We start from the raw sequence: 21,398 nt of genomic DNA, 5'->3' as shown, positions 1-21,398 counted from the left end.
TCCCATCACAAATAATTTCATATTCAAACATTTAAATTGAACAACAATTCCATGTGAATCTGATAACTCTGATGTATAGACTTTCCACTGTGGAGTTTATGTCATCTTATCATTGATGAGAATGTCTCAGAAGACAACCAAACTGACATCATATTCATTAAGTACCACTGCATATGTTCAATTGTTCGGATTACCAGAATATAGTTCATTTCCTCCCACATACTGATGTTCCCAGATTCTCTATGTTAACCAAGGGGTTTTTAAATGTAACCTTAGTAGGTTAGAGAAGAGAAAAGAGGGAAAGAGGTATTTATGACGGTCATAAACCTATCCCCCAGGCCAACGTCATGACAAGAGCGTCAGTCCCAAGCGTGCTATCCACCCACCCAAACACGTGCCATTTCCACAATATTTCAATTGGGGAAACCTGTGGTGACACGCAGCATGTAAAAAGAAAAGCCTTTCTAGGAAGACGGTTACTAACAACGGCAGTCCAAGCCAAGAGCTAGCCGTGTCTTTATGAGTTTAGAGATTTTAATTTCACCAATAAAACTGGGAGCCAATCTTCCTTCCAGTTAAAACAGTAAAGTACGTGGTGAGGTGATGGGGGAGTCTGATACCTCTCCTGGCTTATGTAAGAGGCAGACAGGGTCGAGCAGCCCACCAGGGGAGCCCTGAGTGAGTATGGGTGCTGGAGGTCAGCTGACAGGGTTATTTACACTTTACCAATTAGGTTAACTGAGAACAAACACTCTATTTATTTTACAGCAACAACCTGCGGAAGAGTTACAGAGGGGATGAATGACATCGCATTTTTGTATCTGTCCCATTATGGTGTCTGTGATTGCACAGGCAGCGCCATTAAGGCCATCTCCAGTTTGAAGTAGCCAATTGTCTTCGACTACTACGTCTATAAGTTGGCAAACAAACTGAAAGGGTGCATGCTGCCACCTAGAGTGTGTTGTTTGAAGAGGTATAAAGTCAAAGTTGGCGATTTACTGCCAACTGCAGTTATGGAATGTTCGCTCATGAGTATAATTAATTGGCTGATCTCTTCTGGTGACCTGGGTGGAATTATGTGATCCTTCCTTAACCCATAGGAAGTCCTACCCAGTTGACTACTTCAAAATGGTTTAAGTCCTCAATGGTGCTGTCCAGTGTGCATGCTAAAACAGGCTTTTGGGTACTATGTCCACTGTGGAACTTAGCCAGGACACCAGGGTTAACACCCCTACTCTTATGATAAGTTCCATGGATCTTTAGTGACCCCCAGAGAGTCAGGACACCTGCTTTAACATCACATTCTAAAGACAGCACCCTATGCAGGTCAATGTCCCCTTCACTGTCCTGGGCATTTGGGATCAGAGGGAAGAGTATCCCCTACTGGCCCTCCAACCCCACTTCCAGCAGCATCTGGTTTCCCATCCAAGGACTGACCAAGAGAAACCCTGCTTAGCCTCAGAGGCAAGTCAGCAGTGGGATTCAGGGTGGTATGCAGAGTTGGGTAACCAGAGACAGTTCCGGACAGAGATTAAAAAGAAAGGTCAGGTTCAGGATAATAGAGGATCTCTAGTCAATGGGATAGTGCAACCTAGGGGTTAAGATTACATGGTCAAGGTAAAAGCTATGACAACTCAATAATTGGTGGTTAAATTGTTTGTAACAAAAGACCGGTCTACCATTTGCAACAAAGATTCTGACATAATCCTCATTATGCTGTAACATACTTGATAATCACAAACCATCCTGTGTGAGTTAGAATGGGAGCCACAACAGTATGCAGCAGTATGAAGGAGCCTGTGAACCCCTGTGAGCGTCACAGTCTGAGTCAAAGGTACTGTACTTAGTCTGGTTAATACCCCCATCTTGTGGTGGCTAGGCAGGGAAGCAGTTGACTGTCTGTTGGATGGACACGAGACCCAAGGTCTCCTTCTGGGACTCCACTTACCGCATACATCAAGCAATATACATTTTAGGAGACCCTGGACAATACAAATAAAAAAGCACTTCTGTTAAGTTCAATAACATATGGGCTTGTTTTGTTCAAATACTGAATGATATACTGTATGTGCATGTCTGAAGAGAAATAACTAGAACTTCCTAGAACAATAGCTCAAAAGTGTTTCTTTTTTTTCTCCTATTGACAGTGGAAAATCTGATTAGCATAATTTAATACGCTTATTTGTGTCATTAATGGATATTGTGTCCCCATGACAAACAGTGAGTCATCGGTTGTTAAAAAAAATAAAGTATTTAACCTTTATTTAACTAGGCAAGTCAGTTAAAAGAACAAATTCTTGTTTTCAATGACGGCCTAGTTGTAACTAGACAGGCTGTTTCCATGTGTGTTTTATTTTCCTAGAAAATAATATCAAGATAAAAATCTGAGGGGAGATGTTCCAACTTCAACCATGTCAAATGCAATGTGGATGGACTGATTCCTAATCCTAATCAACGTTCCCCCCCAACGTTAACTGTTTAAAAACAACACATACTAACCAATCAGATCTGCCCTTTCATGTCACTGATGAGTCTGTGCTACAAGGTGCCCACTTAATCCAGGCTCTTTGAAACGTTAAAGAAACAATTGCTGTCTGAATATCACCAGCTCACGTCATGGCTCATTGTTTCAAATGGCACCAGTTACATCCTATTGCCTCAGACGGGCCAGTGATCTATATGTGCAGGGGAACAAAGGCACTCTTGATAGTGGCCTTAGCATCTCATGTGGACACGCTGGTCTCATGCAGCTGGAATGCTAAGGACTCTTGTGGTCAGCCGGGCTTAATTGTCTTTCACTCTGTTGGTTTTGGGCGTAAAAAAAAAAGCTGAAGCAAGCTGCCACGAGTTTAGGTTCTGACGAGCGCCACAGAAAAAAACGTGGTGTTATCTGAGTGAGGGGGGAGGGTACTGATTTTTGATTTCATGTTCTAATGTCTGGTGACAAGGCCAAGAAAAACAGGCTACAGTTAGCAGCTCCTTAATTGAGGCCAGACAGTAGGCAGACTAGGCACATTACACTGGGAAAGAGTAAATCAGGCCTGGGGATACAAGGAGCACAAACATTATGGTGCATGATTAGATGTTTTGCATTCAATCCCCCCTTATGCTAACACACTCACACCTGAAAGCACATTCTCGCATCTGCACACAGATGAACAAACACAGACACACACGGTATAAGCATTTGAGATGTGTTGGCAGCTGATCCTCTGGATATGACACATCTGAATGCTTGAGCCTGTAAATCTCTGCCCTTTTTATGCAGATCTCTCACTGAGCTGATATCCTAAACCCAGATTCCAAGGACTTAAGCTCTGGAACTCTAATATCTAAGGGGCATCAAGGTTGTCCATCATGAACTCAGGGTTACACAGAGTATGATTAGGCATAACGTTGAGTAATGTGACAAACGTTTATCAATAGCTATTATTAACGATCAGGACATACGATCAGGACACACAGAAAGAAATATCAAAACAAACTATGAACCAACTATATTAATTTGGGGACAGGTCGAAAAGCATTAAATATTTATGGCAATTTAGCTAGCTAGCTTGCTGTTGCTAGCTAATTTGTTCTGGGATATAATCATTGGGTTGTTATTTGACCTGAAATGCACAAGGTCCTCTACTCCAACAATTAATCCTCAGATAAACGGGTAAACCAAGTTTGTTTCTAGTAATCTCTCCTCCTTCAGGCTTCTTCTTCTACTTTGGACTTTATATGGCGGTTGGCAACCAACTTTAAGGTGCATTACCACCACCAACTGGACTGGAGTGTGGACCTCAGTTTATCTTTCAATCACCTATGTCGGTATATGCTCCTAAAAACCAATGAGGAGATGGGAGAGGCAGGACTTAAAGCGTATGGCTACGCAGACGCTCATTGACGCGCGTGAGAAGTGTGGGTGCAATGATTTAATAACATGTATGTGTAAGTGTATTTTCCAACGCTCGCGCACGAGACGCGGGCGGTGTGGTCAGCATGTTAGTCCCCTCCTGAACTCCCTGTTCACCCACGACTGTGCGGCCCCGCACAACTCCAACTCCAACACCATCATTAAGTTTGCTGATGACACGACGGTGGTAGGCCTGATCACTGATGACAATGTGACCGCCTATAGAGAGGAGGTCAGTGACCTGGCAGTGTGGTGCCAGGACAACAAACTCTCCCTCAACATCAGCACGACAAAGGAGCTGATCATGGACTACAGGAGGCCCCCCTCCACATTGACAGGGCTGTAGTGAAGCAAGTTCCTCGGTGTCCACATCCCTAAGGAATTCACATTGTCCACACACACCAATATAGTCGTGAAGAAGGCACGACAATGCCTCTTCCCTCTTAGGAGGCTGAAAAGATTTGGCATGGGCCCTCAGATCCTCAAAACGTTCTACAACTACACCATTGACAGCATCTTGACTGGCTGCATCACCGCTTGGTATGGCAACTGCTTGGCATCCGACCACAAGGCGCTACAGACGGTAGTGTGTACGGCCCAGTACATCACAGGGGCCGAGCTCCCTGTCATCCAGGACCTCTATATCAGGCAGTGTCAAAGACTTCAGCCACCCAAGTCATGGACTGTTCTCTCTGCTACTGCACGGCAAGCGGCACTGATGCCGCAAGTCTGGAACCAACAGGACCCTAAACAGCTTCTACACCGAAGCCATAAGACTACTAAATAGTTAACCAAATAGCTACCCAGACTATCTGCATTGACCTTCTTTGCACTAACTCTTTTGACTCGTCACATTCGCTACTGTTATTGTTTAGTATTTATCCGGGTGCCTGATCACTGTACCCCTACCTATATGAATATCTACCTCAATTACCTCCTACCCCTGCACATCAACTCAGTACTGGTACCCTGTGTATATAGCCAAGTTATAGTTACTCATTATGTATTTATTCCTTGTGTTATTATTTTTCTATATTTTTCTCTCACTATTGTTGGGAAGGGCTGATAAGTAAGCATTTCACTGTTAGTCTATACCTGTTGTTTACGAAACATGGGACAAATGCAATTTTATTTTATTTGAGCCCAGTAGACTTTGTCTGAGAGTCATTGTGGGGTAAATAGAGTTTCTGTCAGTTGTTTCCATTGGCTTAAACGCAAGTTAGGAAACTGATCTGTCTCAGCCAGTGTTTATTTTGGACAAGGATTACTTGTTTAGATGTAGGTGGTTCTTGAACCAGCTCCAGACTTAGAAGCTGAAATAGCTCCCATATGTTCCAATGGCACAGTGGAGTTGACGAAAGTGTTTTCTACAGTGGAAAAGCTGTGGTTGCTCCACTCTGACCAAAAAGTTGTTTTTCTGAGATTCTACCCCTGCCTCACAGTACAGTACAGTAGCACATTATGGATACCAAGTCTGGGGAGGTCTGGCAGTCTGTCTCACCAAAATGAAATGCAGAATGTACTGAGTTTTTACCCAAACCATGTAATAATAGCATTGATTAGATGTGACCTGTACGGAATGAACCAAAATATGTACCAGGAGGGGAAAGCATTGGCTAATGGGGAGTAGAAAGTAAGCAGACTTCAACCATGTTGACTCACTGTTTATGAAGATTTCGTAATACTGTCAGTTTTTATCATCAGTTTAACACTGAATGACTGGTGCCTGTGTGTGTGTGGGTGTGTGTGGTTGTGAGAAAGTGAAAGAGCGAGAGAGAGAGAGAGGAGTAAATAAGTAGATAGGGTCAAGTTCAGGTCCTACACACTATGCAGCCTCGTGGTTCCCAGGACAGGTCATATAGGGCACGTAGACAGCTATGGACTGGATCTGGCGCATTAACTCATCTCCAATCCTACTGTTGCCCTGAAAAAGTTTGATTTAGTCATTTGCCACAGTATAATACACAGTATTAGTGCTAATGAAGTCTGAAATAATAACGCTCACAGAATAAATGTAAAAAGCACATTCAATTATCTAAAGCTAAAGTACTGTAAATCTTTCCAGACAACTTTAGGAATGTTCCATTTGCATACCAAACAAAACCCCAATGAAACCAGAACTGTTAATTTCACAAATATTCTAATAGTGGCAATTGAGCTTATGTACACATTGCGGTGGATGGCATGGCCGTCTTCTGGTTTTCAGTGGCCATTGCCCTTAATGAGCTTTCAGACAGAATTTCTATTTCTGTTTTTCTATTTATAATATCAAGGAAGCCGCGGAACAGAGTTAGACATTCCAGTTCAAACTCAGCATGAATTTGCAGTTATTCATTTTTGAGGTTGTCTGCTCATTAATGTCCAGCATTTTTCTCCATGTTTGAGAAAAGTATAAAATGAGCCAACTTTGCTTTTTAATTTCAGGGAAACAGCAGCCGCTGATGTATACCACTGGGGATTAATACCCAATAGTAATTGTGAAGAGCGCTGGCCAGTTAGGTTTAGGGAAACATGGCCTCTGTCTCGGCTGAATAGAGCCCTGGTGCTGTACTTCATAGGTGTTATGTCCCTAATTCCAGAAGATCTGCTGATGAAATGGGGAACACTAGAGATAAGACTGAGAAGGGGCAGAGTGGCTCTATCTCATATATCATCATTGATCTATACAGATACCCAGATGGCCTTTAGTGGTCTAGGCTCATGACGACAGAGCCCACTTTTACATCTTACCCTGAGGATACCATAAGCTTTGAGTGTGCCCCTGTATGCCATAGTTTAACTTCATGAAAATCCCATGAGAAAGTGCTGAGCATAAATGGTATGTGTATCATTCTACCAAATGACCAGTGATGGACAAGCGTGTACAGAAAACGAAAATATTTAGACATTTTACCTCATCCATGTCACATGCAAAGTCCCCTAGAAAACAAAAAAGCACATATTCGTCATGCTTTGCACAATTTTTACAAAGTGTGCTCCATATTTCACCTATGAGGTTTCAGGTAAGACCCAAATGCAGACTGTGTTGAAGTAACAATGGTTATTGCAACAACAGGGGCAGGCAAATGACAGTTCAAGGCAGGCAGGGGTTGATAATCCAGAGTAGTGTGGCCAAGGTACAGGACGGCAGGCAGGGTGAGGCCAGGCAGAGGCCAGTAATCCAGAGTAGGGGCAAAGGCACAGGAAAGCAGGAAGGCCCAGAGTCAGGACAGGCAAGGGTCGAAACCAGGATGACTAGAAAAAGAGAGACTAGGGAAAAGCAGGAGCTGAGACAAAACGCTGGTTGACTTGAACAAACAGGAGACAAAGGGCTGTGAGACATGGGTTTAGATCTAGACAGATGAAAAGTAGGAAGTACTGTATATGGAGGGTACGGGGCAACAGAGGAGGAACAGCAGAGGGGCTATTGATTTCATGCAATGGGCATGGCAGAACGGGCTCGATGGCACCAGTAGACCAGTCAATCGAGGGATTGTGTCTCTGGAGCCAAGAGAATCCCAATACCACAGGAATCTGCAGAGACTCAATTAGGAGGAATTGGATCGTCTCGCTGTGATTCCCTGACACTCGTAGGTTGTTGGGGATGGTATGGTGGGTGACCCGGCCTATAGAGCGCCCGTCCAGTGCTCTAACATCCATGGGAATGGAGAGGGGTTGAGTGGGGATGCCCAGCTTGGATGCCAGGGTAACATCTATAAGACTCATATCGGCCCCCGAGTCGATGAGTATCTGGAGAGACTTGGACTGGTCGCCCCACCACAGGGTGGCATAGAGAGGGGGGTGAGTAGGGGAAGAAGCAACATTATCCTTAAGACCCACCAGAGTACTCATTCCTACCAATGAGCTAGGTCTCTTGAAGGGACAAGTAGACACATAATGACCGACAGTACTGCAATACAGACAACTCTAGGTGTTAAGTCTGCGTACTCCTTCGGCTGCATTGGCTAGGGGCAAATTGTCAGTCTTCGGAGGCTCTTGGAGGAACTCGGGTCAACTCAGGTCCTTTTGGGGACGAAGACACCGGGGACTTCCGGAGTTCATCAGATCTTGGGATCCTTGAGTGAGCGATTGGGACCGCAATCAGACCTCTTCTCCCTCCTACTTTCCCGTAGCCGACCATCGATCCGGGTGGTTAAAGCGATGAATAAGTCAAGATCCATCGGTAGTTCCTGGGCTGCAAGATCGTCCTTTACTTCCTCTGAAAATCCGTGCAGGAACGTGTCAAACAGCTCTTCCGGGTTCCAGGCACCCTCCTGGATGCCTGGAACAAGCACAAGGACAGGTGAAACAGATCAGGGTGTGACACAAAGTTAACCACAATTATACACCACTATGATTGAAGTTATTATGCAACGGCAACATTGATTTGCTATTCACTTATGACAATCAGTCGGGAGTTAGCCGCATAAGCACTTAGGATGAGATCATAAATGCTGCCGACCTGGGTCTACTACTGCAGTCTGGCCAGAGACTGAGGGTTCTCATTGCCCATGTACCCATAGATGGAAAACCTGGGACTCCAGCTAGCACTCTCATTCAGAGCAGTGAAGGAGAACACATCACTCCAGCTAGCCTCACTGCCACAGTGGTACACTGCAGTGAACACAGGAAAGAAAACACTGTTCTATCAATACTATGATGATGACCGAATGTGACAGGCCATAAACATCCATCATGCTAGTTCGGTGAACATGGAACCCTAACATAAGCAGAGGCAGGTCTCAGGGCAGTGAGTGTGACCCTGTGTATGTGGATCTCCCTCACTTCTGATCCCGTCCATAAAAAAATCTGTCGTTCTGCCCCTGAACAAGGCAGTTAACCCACTGTTCCTAGGCCGTCATTGAAAATGAGAATTTGTTCTTAACTGACTTGCCTAGTGTACTATATAGTAGTGCTAGTGTTTTATACAGTAGTGCTAGTGTTTTATACAGTAGTGCTAGAGGACTGCACAATCAGTCAATCAGTCAGTGTTTCTCTGATAAGGAAGTCAGAATCAGTCTACCAAACTGATGAAACAGCAGCCTGTGGAGTCAGCAAATGCAGTGTGGCAAGGCATGATGAGTCAATAAAAGCAGATGTGATTGTTGATGTGTGCTTGAGATTGTTGATGTGTTCTCATTTAAAGGACAATTCATTCACTTTGAGTTAATATGTTCTTGCATTGGCTGTCTAACGGATGAGAACTGTATCACTTTGTGATTGTCTCCATACAAGCAGCCTTAACGTTCTATTAAAATAGTATTTTAGAGTGAAGCAGTGAAAGATCCAATCCACTACGAGAATAGGATGAACCTAAAAGTTACCAAAAATAGATAATTAATTAATTCTGTATTTGAAGCAGTTAATATTTACATTTTGAATTGGACTGCACCAAGCATGTTGAACACTAGGGGGTGCACAACAATAGTCCAGTATTCCTGTTGTTCAATGAGTGCATTAATGAATCCCCAACAGTGTCTGGTCATTGTTGAGAAAAGTAACAGGGGCTCCGGTTGGGTTAAGAAACCAAGGCGAACGGATAGCAAAACCAGCCTTGTGAGATCAGAAAATCTTAGAACGTCTATCAACACTGACAGGTAGGTGATTGCAGCTATAGCAAGCTATCTATTACAATAGGTTAGCTCGAGGAAGTTTTAGTTATCTAACAAGCAACGTTAATTGAGCTCATCTGTAGCTATCCTTCCACATTCTACTGCTGTCTCGAGTTCGCTTGCTGCAAATGTTTAAACTACAATGCCGGTTTTACTGGCTGATAACTTTAAGAGATATGTATCGTGACAATGGTAAACGGACATTAGCTTCCTATGAATTAAAATGTGCAACATAACCAAAAGTGGCACTAAACATAGCTAGCCTTGCTCTCCTTTTCTGGCTACGTCATTATTAAAAAATAATAAACAACGTGCCCGCGAGGAATTGTGGGTAAAACACGTTTACCCAGCTGCTTGGTGTAGCTAGATATGTAATTACACATTCTTTCCCTATGCAAACAGGCCCAAAGAAAAACCTGGGAATAATTTTGCCCCTTAATGTATCTCTGACTTTTTAAAGTGTATGTTCAGTGTGATGTAATTCAGGTTCTCGCTAGGCTGTCAACCCTTCAAACAGTTGTTCTTATACAAACAGCTGCACATTGTCTCTCTGGATATTCCCATTACAGAGCTTTGTGTTTGTGTGAGGAGTTTTGATGTATATTGATTGCAATGTGTACTTTACCCTCCAGGATATTGATGATGGACTCAGAGGAGCCAGAGGAGCATGATAGTGAAGAGGGAGAATATCAAAGCCTTGAAGAGCAGGACATGGTCCAGTACAGAGTATGCTACTCTCATCCAAAGTACACCAAGGAGGTAAGTTTCGGCAGGGAGGGGTTATGATTCTTCTCAATTGCAGTCTATTATATTACTGTAACAACACATAGACATTATAGAACTGCATCAGCAATGTTTTGGTAACACCTCCATACAATTAATTGAAATTGATTTTGTAATATGTCTTTACCTTTTAGTTGGATTTCTATAAAAAGGAAGACGTTAAGAAGAAGAGGTAGGTTTTTGCAATTTCAAAAGTACGGGTTTAAAGGGGCAATCTGCCATTGCTACATTCATCTTTGTATGTATAAATTAATGATACCTATGGATTCTTGAAGAATATAACTTTTTTTTGCCTCATGAGCATAGTTCAACTATTTTACCCCATCAGAACCAAATATAAGCTTGTCTTACTCCAATGTTTGTAAACAAAGAAAATGTAACAAACACTATATAGCCTCAAAACATGGTTATAACTATAATTTTGATATCATGAAAGGTCTGTCATTTCATCATTAGCTCTGTGAATTTGAGAGTGGTTACATTTCTCCAGCCCCATCCTGCTTTTTACCAAAACAACTGCTGATTGCCACTATTGAAATCTTCAACTGGAACAACGTGCACACCTTTTTTCATTGTTTCATATAATTTATGATTGAGTGTAGTATTTCTGAGTATTCAGCCATATTTATGTTTCATACTGTAGATGTCCGGCAGGGAGACAGAAGCGGGTTGTGTCGTGTAAGAGGAAGACCCACCATCTCAATATCTGTCGAAGGAAGCAGCCAGCCACATGGAAAACTTGTGATGTGGCCAACAAGGAGAACGAAATGGCCTGTGTGCAGGACATGGAAGAGATATTCTATATGGACCCATGGGAGTTTCCACTCACTGACCCCCATCCTAACAAGACTGACGAGGCTGATTCAAAAAACAGTGACTACTTCATAGAGGTGTGAAATATCAGTGTAGTGTATTATATTTGTCTAATGTCTTTGGGGTGGGTTGTCTCATTATCTTATCATCGTGATATGCTTGTTGTCACCAATTTTTTTATGTATTCCATCACCGCTCTGCTGTTTTTCAGTTATCAAAAGACCACAACACAATGACAGAGGTGCTATTTGGAAGAAATCTGAGACTGAGTGTAGCTTTGACCCTGTGGCAAAGAAATGTTGGAGAACTGCTTACGTATTTTTTAAGGTACGGTAGAACTTGTCAAGATTGAAATATCTAAGGCTTTATTGACACAAAGTTGTGATTCTATAATAGCAAAGCTCTTTTCTCCCTCAGGATCCAAGACACTGGTGTGTTTGTTGATTTTCTTCCAGTGATAACAAAAAGGTACATTTCTCATTTTATTTTTAGGGGTAAAAAGCAATGATTACAATTGAAGTTTCATGACATTTATTTTCTATCTTTCACCGATAGCCTTGATGGTGAGTCAGAGTCACCCAGCGTTTCCATTGGCTGTTGTGTTGACCTTTTCCCCCTAGTGAAAAAGGTCCTCACTACTCCATATGAAGAGTGAGTACCACCGTTAATGACACTTTTTATTACAAATTCTTGAAAATCCAACTAAACTAATCCCATGTGGTCTTGCAGGCACCTGGTAGCTGGTTTACGATTGGTACAGTCAGTATTAAGACATTGGTGGCCAGAGCTCTCAGCAAGTGGAGGAACTGACACGCAATCTATGGATGGGTATGTTTACTTAACATGCTGACTGGAAGCTATGGAGATGTGTATTCTTTGTGGTGCAGGCACGCCCCATGTGTAACTAAAACCTCTCTGTTTTTAATGATCATTGCAGAAATATCCAAGTGTTCAAACAGCAGCTAAAGGAGTTTTGGAACCAGCAGCCTCATTTGAGTTCAGTTCCAGGAAGTGCAGGTGAAATAGCAAAGGTGGGTTCTAATTTACGATACATGGTAATTTGAATATATCTAAGACAAGTGCAAATAGTGTTAGTGAAATTTCTGTCATCTTCGTTCTTGTTTTCTAGGTTATAGACTATTACCTGTTACAATTGCCCTGATCGCAATGGTGGCCCATGCCAAGCTCCAGTCCAGTCCTGATGACATGTCGTTGGAGAGTTGGAAACCACATAAGAACACAATAGACTTGTGACACAATGATCTGCACTACTTGACTTTTGATGTGGGCAAAAGCATTACCAAATTAATTTGAGGGCTCCTAAACAGTGCCCAAAGAGTGCCTGCTGTAGAGTGCCAGAGAGCCACTCCAGACAATAATTGTGCCTTGTTATTTTTTAAGAATTTTAATTACAATTTGAGATGACCAACCCTTGTCCACAATTGCTAACATGACTTAACCTCACTAAATTTCAATGGTATGAAATTAATCCAAAGGATGAAAGTGTGTGCAATTGATTGGTTACAGTAGAGAACCAATTGAAGTTGTGTTGGATTAATTAAAATGGTACTTGACATTGTTTTATTGTAAATTCATTTTTTTTTTATAAATGAAAATGTCAGTAAGGTTATGTGACACCTTTGTGTTCAGCCAGGCAGTGGTGTTTCAGAGTGGAATGGTTGGCTGTTGGTTGATGGAGTCAGAGAGAAAGGGTAGCGAGAGGGGGTACACTGAGTGGTGAGAGAGAAGAGGTGAGTCTCAGTGGGAGCATGTGTTGGTCAGTGCCGGCAGCTCCAGAGTGACTGCCAGCCGGGCAGCAGTACAGCATAATTAGTTATTAGCAACCGCCACTGCCCCGTATTTTTAGGCTATACTGAAATACTCTAGCCCTAGTTAGAGCCGATAACTAGGACTGAGAGTATAACTACGTTTTTATTTGTCAGGTCACATGGTTAGGAAAGATTACTTCCCCTATTCATAAGGTACTTGTATGTGTTGTCTTAGTGCAGATGTCCTCCAAAATAATGAAGAAATGTGTTTCAATTGTGAGAGCAAAATTGCAAGATTACGTTAAAATACTTGTATTGTATCAAATGGTTGTTTTATTCAACAGAATAGAGTATTCTTAACTATTGTGTGTGTGTGTTCTGCTGAGGATGGGCCTCTGGGAGACAACACTGACAGGAGATCTACGATGTCTTTTGGGTGATAAAACCTAAAGAGCGTTCCAGAGCATGGGTCAATGTTTCTGTTCTATATCATACCAGGGAGAGATGGTTCCAGTTTGGAGTCGGAGGGCCAGACACTGGTCTATACAATGATAACTGTTGGAAAGCCATTTGGATAATGTATTTAAGGTAATTTGTAATACTGATTTCAAGGTCATTTGTAATATTGATAATTATGATATTTGTGATTTGGAAGAAGGAGAGGGCATTGCCTTTGACTAAGTCTATGTTCCTATGACCATATGGGTACAATCATTTTTCTTTATGGAGTTCTTAAGAGTAAATATTTTAATTTGATTTTGTTATTTTAATTTTTGTTTTATTTTTTTGACCAGTAGTAGTGTTTTTGTTTTTACACATTACTCTCATGGAGGGTACAGTAAAAATGGGGAGGGTACAGTCCTCTGAAGTTTTGGATTGAAGTTTACACACCTTGAGTGATGTGTAGGAGTGTATGGAGTGATATGTGAAGGAGTGTATTGTTGTGTTGTTTGTTCTGTTCCCGATGGGTTATAGGTCTAACTCCCTGATCCTGTGGCTCTGTGATGAAGTTGACAGTGTGATGGGGAGTATAAGCCAATTTGAAAGAATAGTTTCAATAGAATGTGTTGTTATTCGCTTTGACATATATTTAGACATTTGTATTAAGAATAATTGGTAAAAGTAATCATTTATCATACAGTTAATGAACGGAACTAAACTGTTGTTCTGATCTGTCCTCTCGAGGCTATCATGAAAAGTGACATCAGACGGTATTTTAATGCATGGAAGAGATAATTGGACCGAACAGTGTGTGCACTTCAAAACCCCCTCTACCGAGAGAAATTAGTCCGAGCCAGCAACCGGTGTACAGCATCCAATCTAAGCTATCAACTGCTTTTCTCTCATGTCTTATCTCAGGAGTGTGAGAGGAGTCCACATGGAGTGAGCATGGGGAGGGATCTGTTCTAAACTTCTCTTGTGTTGCTGGTATACTGGTTGACGAATGGACAAGACATAATGGGTGGTAAAGGTGATGGCGGCTCAGGTGAGACATTGAAATTGGGACATTATCACGGCCATCCACTTTGAACTGTAAAGCTATCTGAAGAAGACGAAAAGGACGCCAGAAGAATCAGTGCCTGAAGGACGGGGTTTGTCAACTGTGCCCAAAATTGTTTTAGACTTTTGGGGTATCAGGTTGATTGTATAGGTCTACAATACATGAAATTATAGTAATTTAGATTAAGAATGCATTGAGATACTGATCTGTATTATAATCGTGATACAACAATGTAATAGTAGAATTATGGGATAATTATACTGGATGTTAATATAAATGTACATTCTGCCAATGTGTGTTAAATTGAGTTTTTTTTTACTTTGAGTGTTAGGACCAATTTGAATCACTGAGCAATGTCATTCAAGATTTTGGTTGGATAATTAATTGGGTTTTTAATTATGATTTGGAAACTGAATGATTTTTAAAACGGAAGGATTGATTTGAGTTTAGTATGTTAATAACTATATGAGTGAAGCCATGAATGTATTAGGGATTGATTGTTTTGATTGTTGTTATGAACTAAAGATGTTGACACTATTCTAAGCATGCCCTGGTGAATGGAGAGGGTGAACTCTGATCTGGAGAGTGAAACTGATCCTAATCTATTTGCTCTATAGGCATTGCCTTATAAATAGTGGAATTGTGATGCTTGTCTTGGGTCATGTTCATTAGGCACCAATGGAATACGTTTTACTTTAACTAGGAGTCACTACCTGGATTTGTCCAACAAGATATGCTCATTTTAGTTTCTGGGATGGAAATAATCATTTCCACCATACCATGCTGATCCATTGGAGTGTGATGTATAACTAAAGCTTATTTTATTAAACCTCCATTGTTGCATGCAGTGCATTATGCACTAAACATGTGCTTTTCACTGTCTATGAAGATATAGCTTTGAATCTCATAAACTGTATGCATCTTCTGTTTTTCTTCATGGGTTCGTGCAGGAGACTGTATCATAACCTTCCCAGACAAATTGCTAGAATGCTTTGAAAATGTGTTGGTGGTTGAAATAGGAGACAGTGCTGAGTTTCTTGGAAGGAGGCTGAGCCAGTGCTACAGCAGCCGGTCATGTGCAGGAACCCATGCAATGACTTATTGCTTTTATGCTTCTTGGTTTATGTAGAATCCACTGTATATACATTTTTGACATGTGAACGAATGTTCTTAAATCTTGTAATTTTCTTTTAAGTTGAGAGGACTCTTGAAATGGGGGAATGTGAGAGCAAAATTGCAAGATTACGTTATAATACTTTTATTGCATCAAATGGTTGTTTCATTCAACAGAATACAGTATTCTTAACAGTTGTATGTGTGTTCTACTGAGGATGGGCATCTGGGAGATCAAACTGACACGAGATTTACGATGTCTTTTGGGTGATAAAACCTAAAGAGCATTTCAGGGCATGGATTAATGTTTCTGTTCTATACCGTACCAGGGAGAGATGGTTCCAGTTTTGAGTCGCAGGGCGAGACACTGGTCTGTACAATAAAAACTGATGGCACAGCAGATACAGTCTGCAGTACAACAAATCTTAGCCTTTGGCCCCAAGGTTGAAAGGGGTGTATCTTGGCTATAAAAGACCTTTGTACTTTTGTCTCGGGGCTCTCAAGGAATCATCAGAGACGGTGATTTGTCGACCAGCCATCGCTATTTCAAAGCTCTCACTAATAAAGGTTCAGTTTAAGTATAAACTTGTGTGATACGTTTGTCTCTTCTCATTTGATAATATAGAAATGAACCACCACACAATTTACTGTATATTTAATCATCATGAAGATAAGTTGCTTAGGCCTTATCATTATGGTGCTTTGTTTAGGCCGTATCATTATGGTGCTTTGTTTAGGCCTTATCATTATGGTGCTTTGTTTAGGCCTTATCATTATGGTGCTTTGTTTAGGCCTTATCATTATGGTGCTTTGTTTAGGCCGTATCATTATGGTGCTTTGTTTAGGCCTTATCATTATGGTGCTTTGTTTAGGCCTTATCATTATGGGGCTTTGTTTAGGCCTTATCATTATGGTGCTTTGTTTAGGCCTTATCATTATGGTGCTTTGTTTAGGACTTATCATGATGGGGCTTTGTTTAGGCATTATCATTATGGTGCTTTGTTTAGGCCTTATCATTATGGTGCTTTGTTTAGGCCTTATCATTATGGGGCTTTGTTTAGGCCTTATCATTATGGTGCTTTGTTTAGGCCTTATCATTATGGTGCTTTGTTTAGGACTTATCATTATGGGGCTTTGTTTAGGCCTTATCATTATGGTGCTTTGTTTTAGGCCTTATCATTATGGTGCTTTGTTTAGGACTTATCATTATGGTGCTTTGTTTAGGCCTTATCATTATGGTGCTTCGTTTAGGACTTATCATTATGGTGCTTTGTTTAGGCCTTATCATTATGGTGCTTTGTTTAGGCCTTATCATTATGGTGCTTTGTTTAGGCCTTATCATTATGGTGCTTCGTTTAGGACTTGATAGTTGAAGATCATCTATCTTTGTAATTAGTTTTTTAAAATCACAAATAGCTTTAAAAACCCTCTTTGCATAACAAGGTGGAACAGGAGGTGTGGGGATGGGGAAACAAATTTACAGTATGCGTGTGATTGATAGTCCATTTTAAAAGATGTTTGTTTGTTGTTCCACTTGATCAACTAAAACAAACTGACATTGCAACACCAAGACTAAGGTTGCAATCTCTACTTCCCAAGAGTGGAGGAAGTGTTTGGAAGGTGAGATATGAATCCCACTTGACACAGATAAGTGAAGGCTGGCTTTAACCCTTGGTGTTTCCTATTGTGACATGAAGGAAGCTTAGGCTGAAGTCCAGTCGTGACTGGCCTGTAGAGGCTGTGTGGAAAGGACTGCACCTCCGTGGACTCTGGGTCTATGGTTGGCAGCCTGATTAGCCTTGTTTGCTCTCTCTCTCTGCCCTTCTCTCTCTGTTTAGTGCTATCAAAGTACAGTTTACTGTATGTTTGACAGCTTATAGTCACAGAGCTCAGCACACACAGGCAGTGGTGCAGTAACAGTGGAGGTAAGGGTGTTCATCCGTTACAGTTTAGTAAGTTTCATTGTTACTAAAGTAGGATTTCTTTTGTATATTTCATTGTATACAGTGGACTGTTGTGCTATGAACTGTGACAGGAGTAGAATTACATATTTTTGTCCATGTATGAAAATGGATAATTATCTCTCGAAGGGGTGTAGTAAAATTGTTTGAGAAATGATGCATTGCCACTCGGTGAATCCACATGTCCGTTCACCATGAAGGAACATCCAGTTCGAAGAGTTTTGGGACATGGACAGTGGCATTAGCAGCAGCACTGGTGATAAGTCTGATGGGAGTACACACTGAATCCCTGCTAGCTGAAAGGACACGTCTCCTGGCCTCTGAAGAGCACAAGGTGGTCCTCAACCAGGGAATTAATGGTATGGACATTCATGTAATGTCATTACTAACAAAATGTAGAGATGGATTGTACATTAAAACGTGTGGCTGTATCTGTAGCAGACTTGGGTTCAAATATGTGTATTTGATTATTTGATGTTTAAATACTTCTGTGTATTTGAATATTTTCAAATAATGTGGCCTAAATCAACTACAGCTATTGGAAGTATTTGAATGTACTTGTAATGCGTCTGTGTGTAGCTGGTGTAGATGAGTCAGGCGCAGGACAGCAGATATGAGTAATGTACGCAATTTAACTGAACAATAATCACAATACACGTCAAATAATCCAAGGCCACAACTACGGACCGCAATACAATAAACAATCACTCACAAACAAACATGGGGGACAGAGGGTTAAATAATGAACAAGTAATTGGGGGATTGAAACCAGGTGTGTAAGACAAGGACAAAACAAATGGAAAATGAAAAGTGGATCGGCGATGGCTAGAAGGCCGGTGACGACGATCGCCGAACGCCGCCCGAACAAGGAGAGGGACTGACTTCGGCGGAAGTCGTGACAGTACTTTCAAAAATGTTCTATAAAAAGCCTAATATTTGAAAATACTTTCAAGTACTTATTTCAAATACCGAACAGACCTGGGTTTAAATGCATGGGAGTATTTATGTGTAAAATGTGTAGAATATTATTTCAATTATTCACAGCTGTAATGGCTGCCAAAGGTGCTTCCACCAAGTATTGACTCTGGGGTGTGAAGACTTACGCAATCAAGACATCTTTGTTATTTTATTGTTAATTAATTTAGAACATTTTCTCTAACTTTCTTTCACTTTGAATATGTGGAGCAGGTTTTGTAGATCTATAGGGAAAATAATTCCATCCTTTAATTGTCCATCCTTTACTCTTTCTTATTTAGATTTACCTTAAAGGCAGAAACATGTGAAGACTGTGCAAGGGGTGAATAGACTTTCACTAGGCACTGTATAGCATTTTGCAACAAAAAAAACATTTTAATACACATCTTAAATATATTAATAAAGTATCTGAACAGTACTATTTCACACTCACACAAGAAGGCAATCATAAGCAATAATTTCTGATGAAAAAACACCCTTATGAAAAATGTGTGTATATAGCGTTTTGGAACTGTGTATTTCCAAATACATTCCTACACTACTTGTGTTTAAAAATAATAATCAAAATACTTACTTCCAAATACCTTAAATAGTCTGATCTGTAGCTGTCATGTATCATTTCAGGCGGATTTAATTTGGGCTTTAAATGGTATTGATTGAGAAGGGCTTTACTTCTCTGATGATGTAGAATGAGAAGCCCTACTGTATGTGTGGGCTATGTGTGGTCATTTTAAGTCTCATATCTTTGCTGATAGACAAACAAGTTTGTTTTGAGTCTCCATTATTCTGGAGGTAGTTCAAATGCCAAAGTCTAGACCGAATGACTTATTGACCCTTCTGCATCATCCTTTCTATACACTTGTTACACGTTTCACATTTGTTATCTGCTAATAAGAACATTCGTGTATCGTTGTGATACACTTTTGTCATACTGAACAGCTGAGAAATGATGTTAGAGCATCAATGTTTGATGAACACGTTGAAATCCCATGTGTGTTGGAACTGCCAATATCCATGAGGATTAGTCCATCGCTGAAAAGACAGGGAGTGGCAGGTTCAATGGATACTTTGGGATTTTGTCAATGAAGCCCCTTATCTACTTCCTCAGAGTCAGATGAACTGGTGGATACAATTTTTATGTCTCTAAGTCTTCATCCTATATGACGAAAGTTAGAGGTAGTTTCGCGTGCCAATGCTAATTAGGATTAGCGCAATGTCTGGAAGTCTATGATATCTACTAGCATGCTAGCAGTTGCCATAGACTTCCAGGCATTGCGCCAACACTAGTTAGCAACTTCCTTCAAACTGCATGCAGAGACATACAAATCCACCAGTTCATCTGAGTCTGGGGAAATAGATAAAGGGCTTAATTTCCAAAATCCTGAAGTATCCCTTTAATCATCATCATAGTACCTTGAATAGGTGTAAGTAATGCTTAGAAAAAGCAATCCAGATTATCTGCTTTGATTTACTCAGCTTGACCTCATGTTACCCATCAACTCTTTGTGTGATCTAAGTACTGTGGGTGTTAATTCAGTTTGTTGCTATTTCACCCTGCAGAGTACCCCAGATACTGTTATGAGATGTTGATGGGTTTAGGGGTTCAGGCCAGAGATGGAGTGTACCTGATTCAGCCTGGTGATTACCCCACCCTGGCCTACTGCGCTATTCAAGAGGGTAGTTGGACCGTAGTACAGCACATCACGGTTAACAGCAGCGTGGACTTCAACCGCACCTGTGTCGAATACAAGCAGGGTGACTGGTGACCACTGGCTGGGGAATGAACTCCTCCACCACCTCTCCCATGGGCCTGGACGCTACAAGCTATGTGTCAAGCTAGTGAACAAAGATTGCCATCACCAAGATGCGCAAGTATGTCCTTTTATGGTGGAGGAAGAGCGGTTTTGGTTCAGGCTGCATCTTGGTCTGTTCCAGGGCTCTGCCTTAGACACTCTCACCTAAGACACAGATAACTAACTACCTGCATGACAACCAGAGGTTTACCACCATGGACCGAGACAACAATTACTTCCAGAACTGTGCCGAACTGAAGTTTTGGGGTGTGGCAGGAGGGGGCTGGAGGTACAACGCCTGTGCTGGAGCCAACCTAAACCGCAGGAACGTCATCTACTGGCAAAAGGACTGCAACAAGGAGCACCCGTGTAAGTACGCCTGGATGATGGTAAAACCCTCGGACACAGTGATGGTGGTCCGCACTGGGGACTGTACGAAGGATGAACTGTGAGTGTTGTCTGGAGATTAGGTTGATCAATACCATAGATGTCACGCCCTGATCTGTTTCACCTGTCCTTGTGCCTGTCTCTACCCCCCTCCCTGTGTATTTATACCTGTGTTTTCTGTCTGCCTGTTACCAGTTCGTCTTGTTTGTTCAAGCCTACCAGAGGTTTGTCTCAGCTCCTGTTTTTTCATAGTCTCTCTTTTTCTCGTCCTCCTGGTTTTTGACCATTGCCTGTCCTGGCCCTGTACCTGACCACTGCCTGTCTCTGACCCTGAGCCTGCCTGCCGTCCTGTACCTTGGCCTCTGCTCTGGATTATCGACCGCTGCCTGCCTCGACCTGTCGTTTGCCTGCCCCTGTGGTTACAATAAACATTGTTACTTCACACAGTCTGCACTTGGGTCTTACCTTGATTCCTGATAATATGTGGTTGTACTTATGCAGGGGTTAATAGTAGATAATAATAGACAATAGTTCAACACTTTTAATTCAGAAATACACAGAGACCAAAATACTGTAATATACTTGTCACACATTTTTTTAAGTAATAAAAGAATCTATCATTATTTTAGGGATTTCATACACGTAAGTCTCCTCCTCGACCTTCCCCCCCAAAATTTCAAGTGCAGTTTTCTTGTAGTCTAAATGATCGCCGATACCAAACATTTTGTGGTCATGATATCATAGCTTATTACACATGTAATACAACATTTGCAGTATTTTTACTCACTCACCCAATATCACTGAATGAATA

At 41.5% G+C, this 21,398-nt stretch overlaps 1 protein-coding gene and 1 pseudogene across 3 annotated transcripts in view; both read left to right on the top strand.

The window, feature by feature from the left end:
* Positions 1–12,667, top strand: part of LOC110505507 (KATNB1-like protein 1) — a 63,855-nt gene extending 51,188 nt beyond the window's left edge. The window contains exons 1-10 of one of the 2 annotated variants that reach the window (XM_021584765.3): positions 9,308–9,477; positions 10,125–10,251; positions 10,410–10,447; positions 10,919–11,165; positions 11,300–11,415; positions 11,506–11,556; positions 11,644–11,739; positions 11,818–11,916; positions 12,026–12,119; positions 12,218–12,667. In XM_021584765.3, coding sequence (XP_021440440.3) covers positions 9,329–9,477; positions 10,125–10,251; positions 10,410–10,447; positions 10,919–11,165; positions 11,300–11,415; positions 11,506–11,556; positions 11,644–11,739; positions 11,818–11,916; positions 12,026–12,119; positions 12,218–12,250 — 1,050 coding nt within the window. In that variant the 5' untranslated portion in view covers positions 9,308–9,328 and the 3' untranslated portion in view covers positions 12,251–12,667. Of the gene's footprint in view, positions 1–9,307; positions 9,478–10,124; positions 10,252–10,409; positions 10,448–10,918; positions 11,166–11,299; positions 11,416–11,505; positions 11,557–11,643; positions 11,740–11,817; positions 11,917–12,025; positions 12,120–12,217 lie in introns of those variants that run through there. The other variant, XM_021584766.3, reaches the window with a different exon arrangement.
* Positions 12,668–17,493: 4,826 nt separating this feature from the next.
* On the top strand, positions 17,494–21,029 carry LOC149972092 (fibrinogen-like protein 1-like protein; annotated as a pseudogene). Its single transcript, XR_016491532.1, has 2 exons — positions 17,494–17,791; positions 19,968–21,029. The product of XR_016491532.1 is annotated as a fibrinogen-like protein 1-like protein (transcript).
* The last annotated feature ends 369 nt before the right edge of the window (positions 21,030–21,398 follow it).

Source organism: Oncorhynchus mykiss, chromosome 25 (genome assembly GCF_057628025.1).
Source record: "Oncorhynchus mykiss isolate SJ-2025 chromosome 25, ASM5762802v1, whole genome shotgun sequence".
Lineage (NCBI taxonomy): Eukaryota > Metazoa > Chordata > Actinopteri > Salmoniformes > Salmonidae > Oncorhynchus > Oncorhynchus mykiss.
Note: the sequence above shows the minus strand (reverse complement) of the source record. Positions and strands in the feature narration are given on the sequence as shown.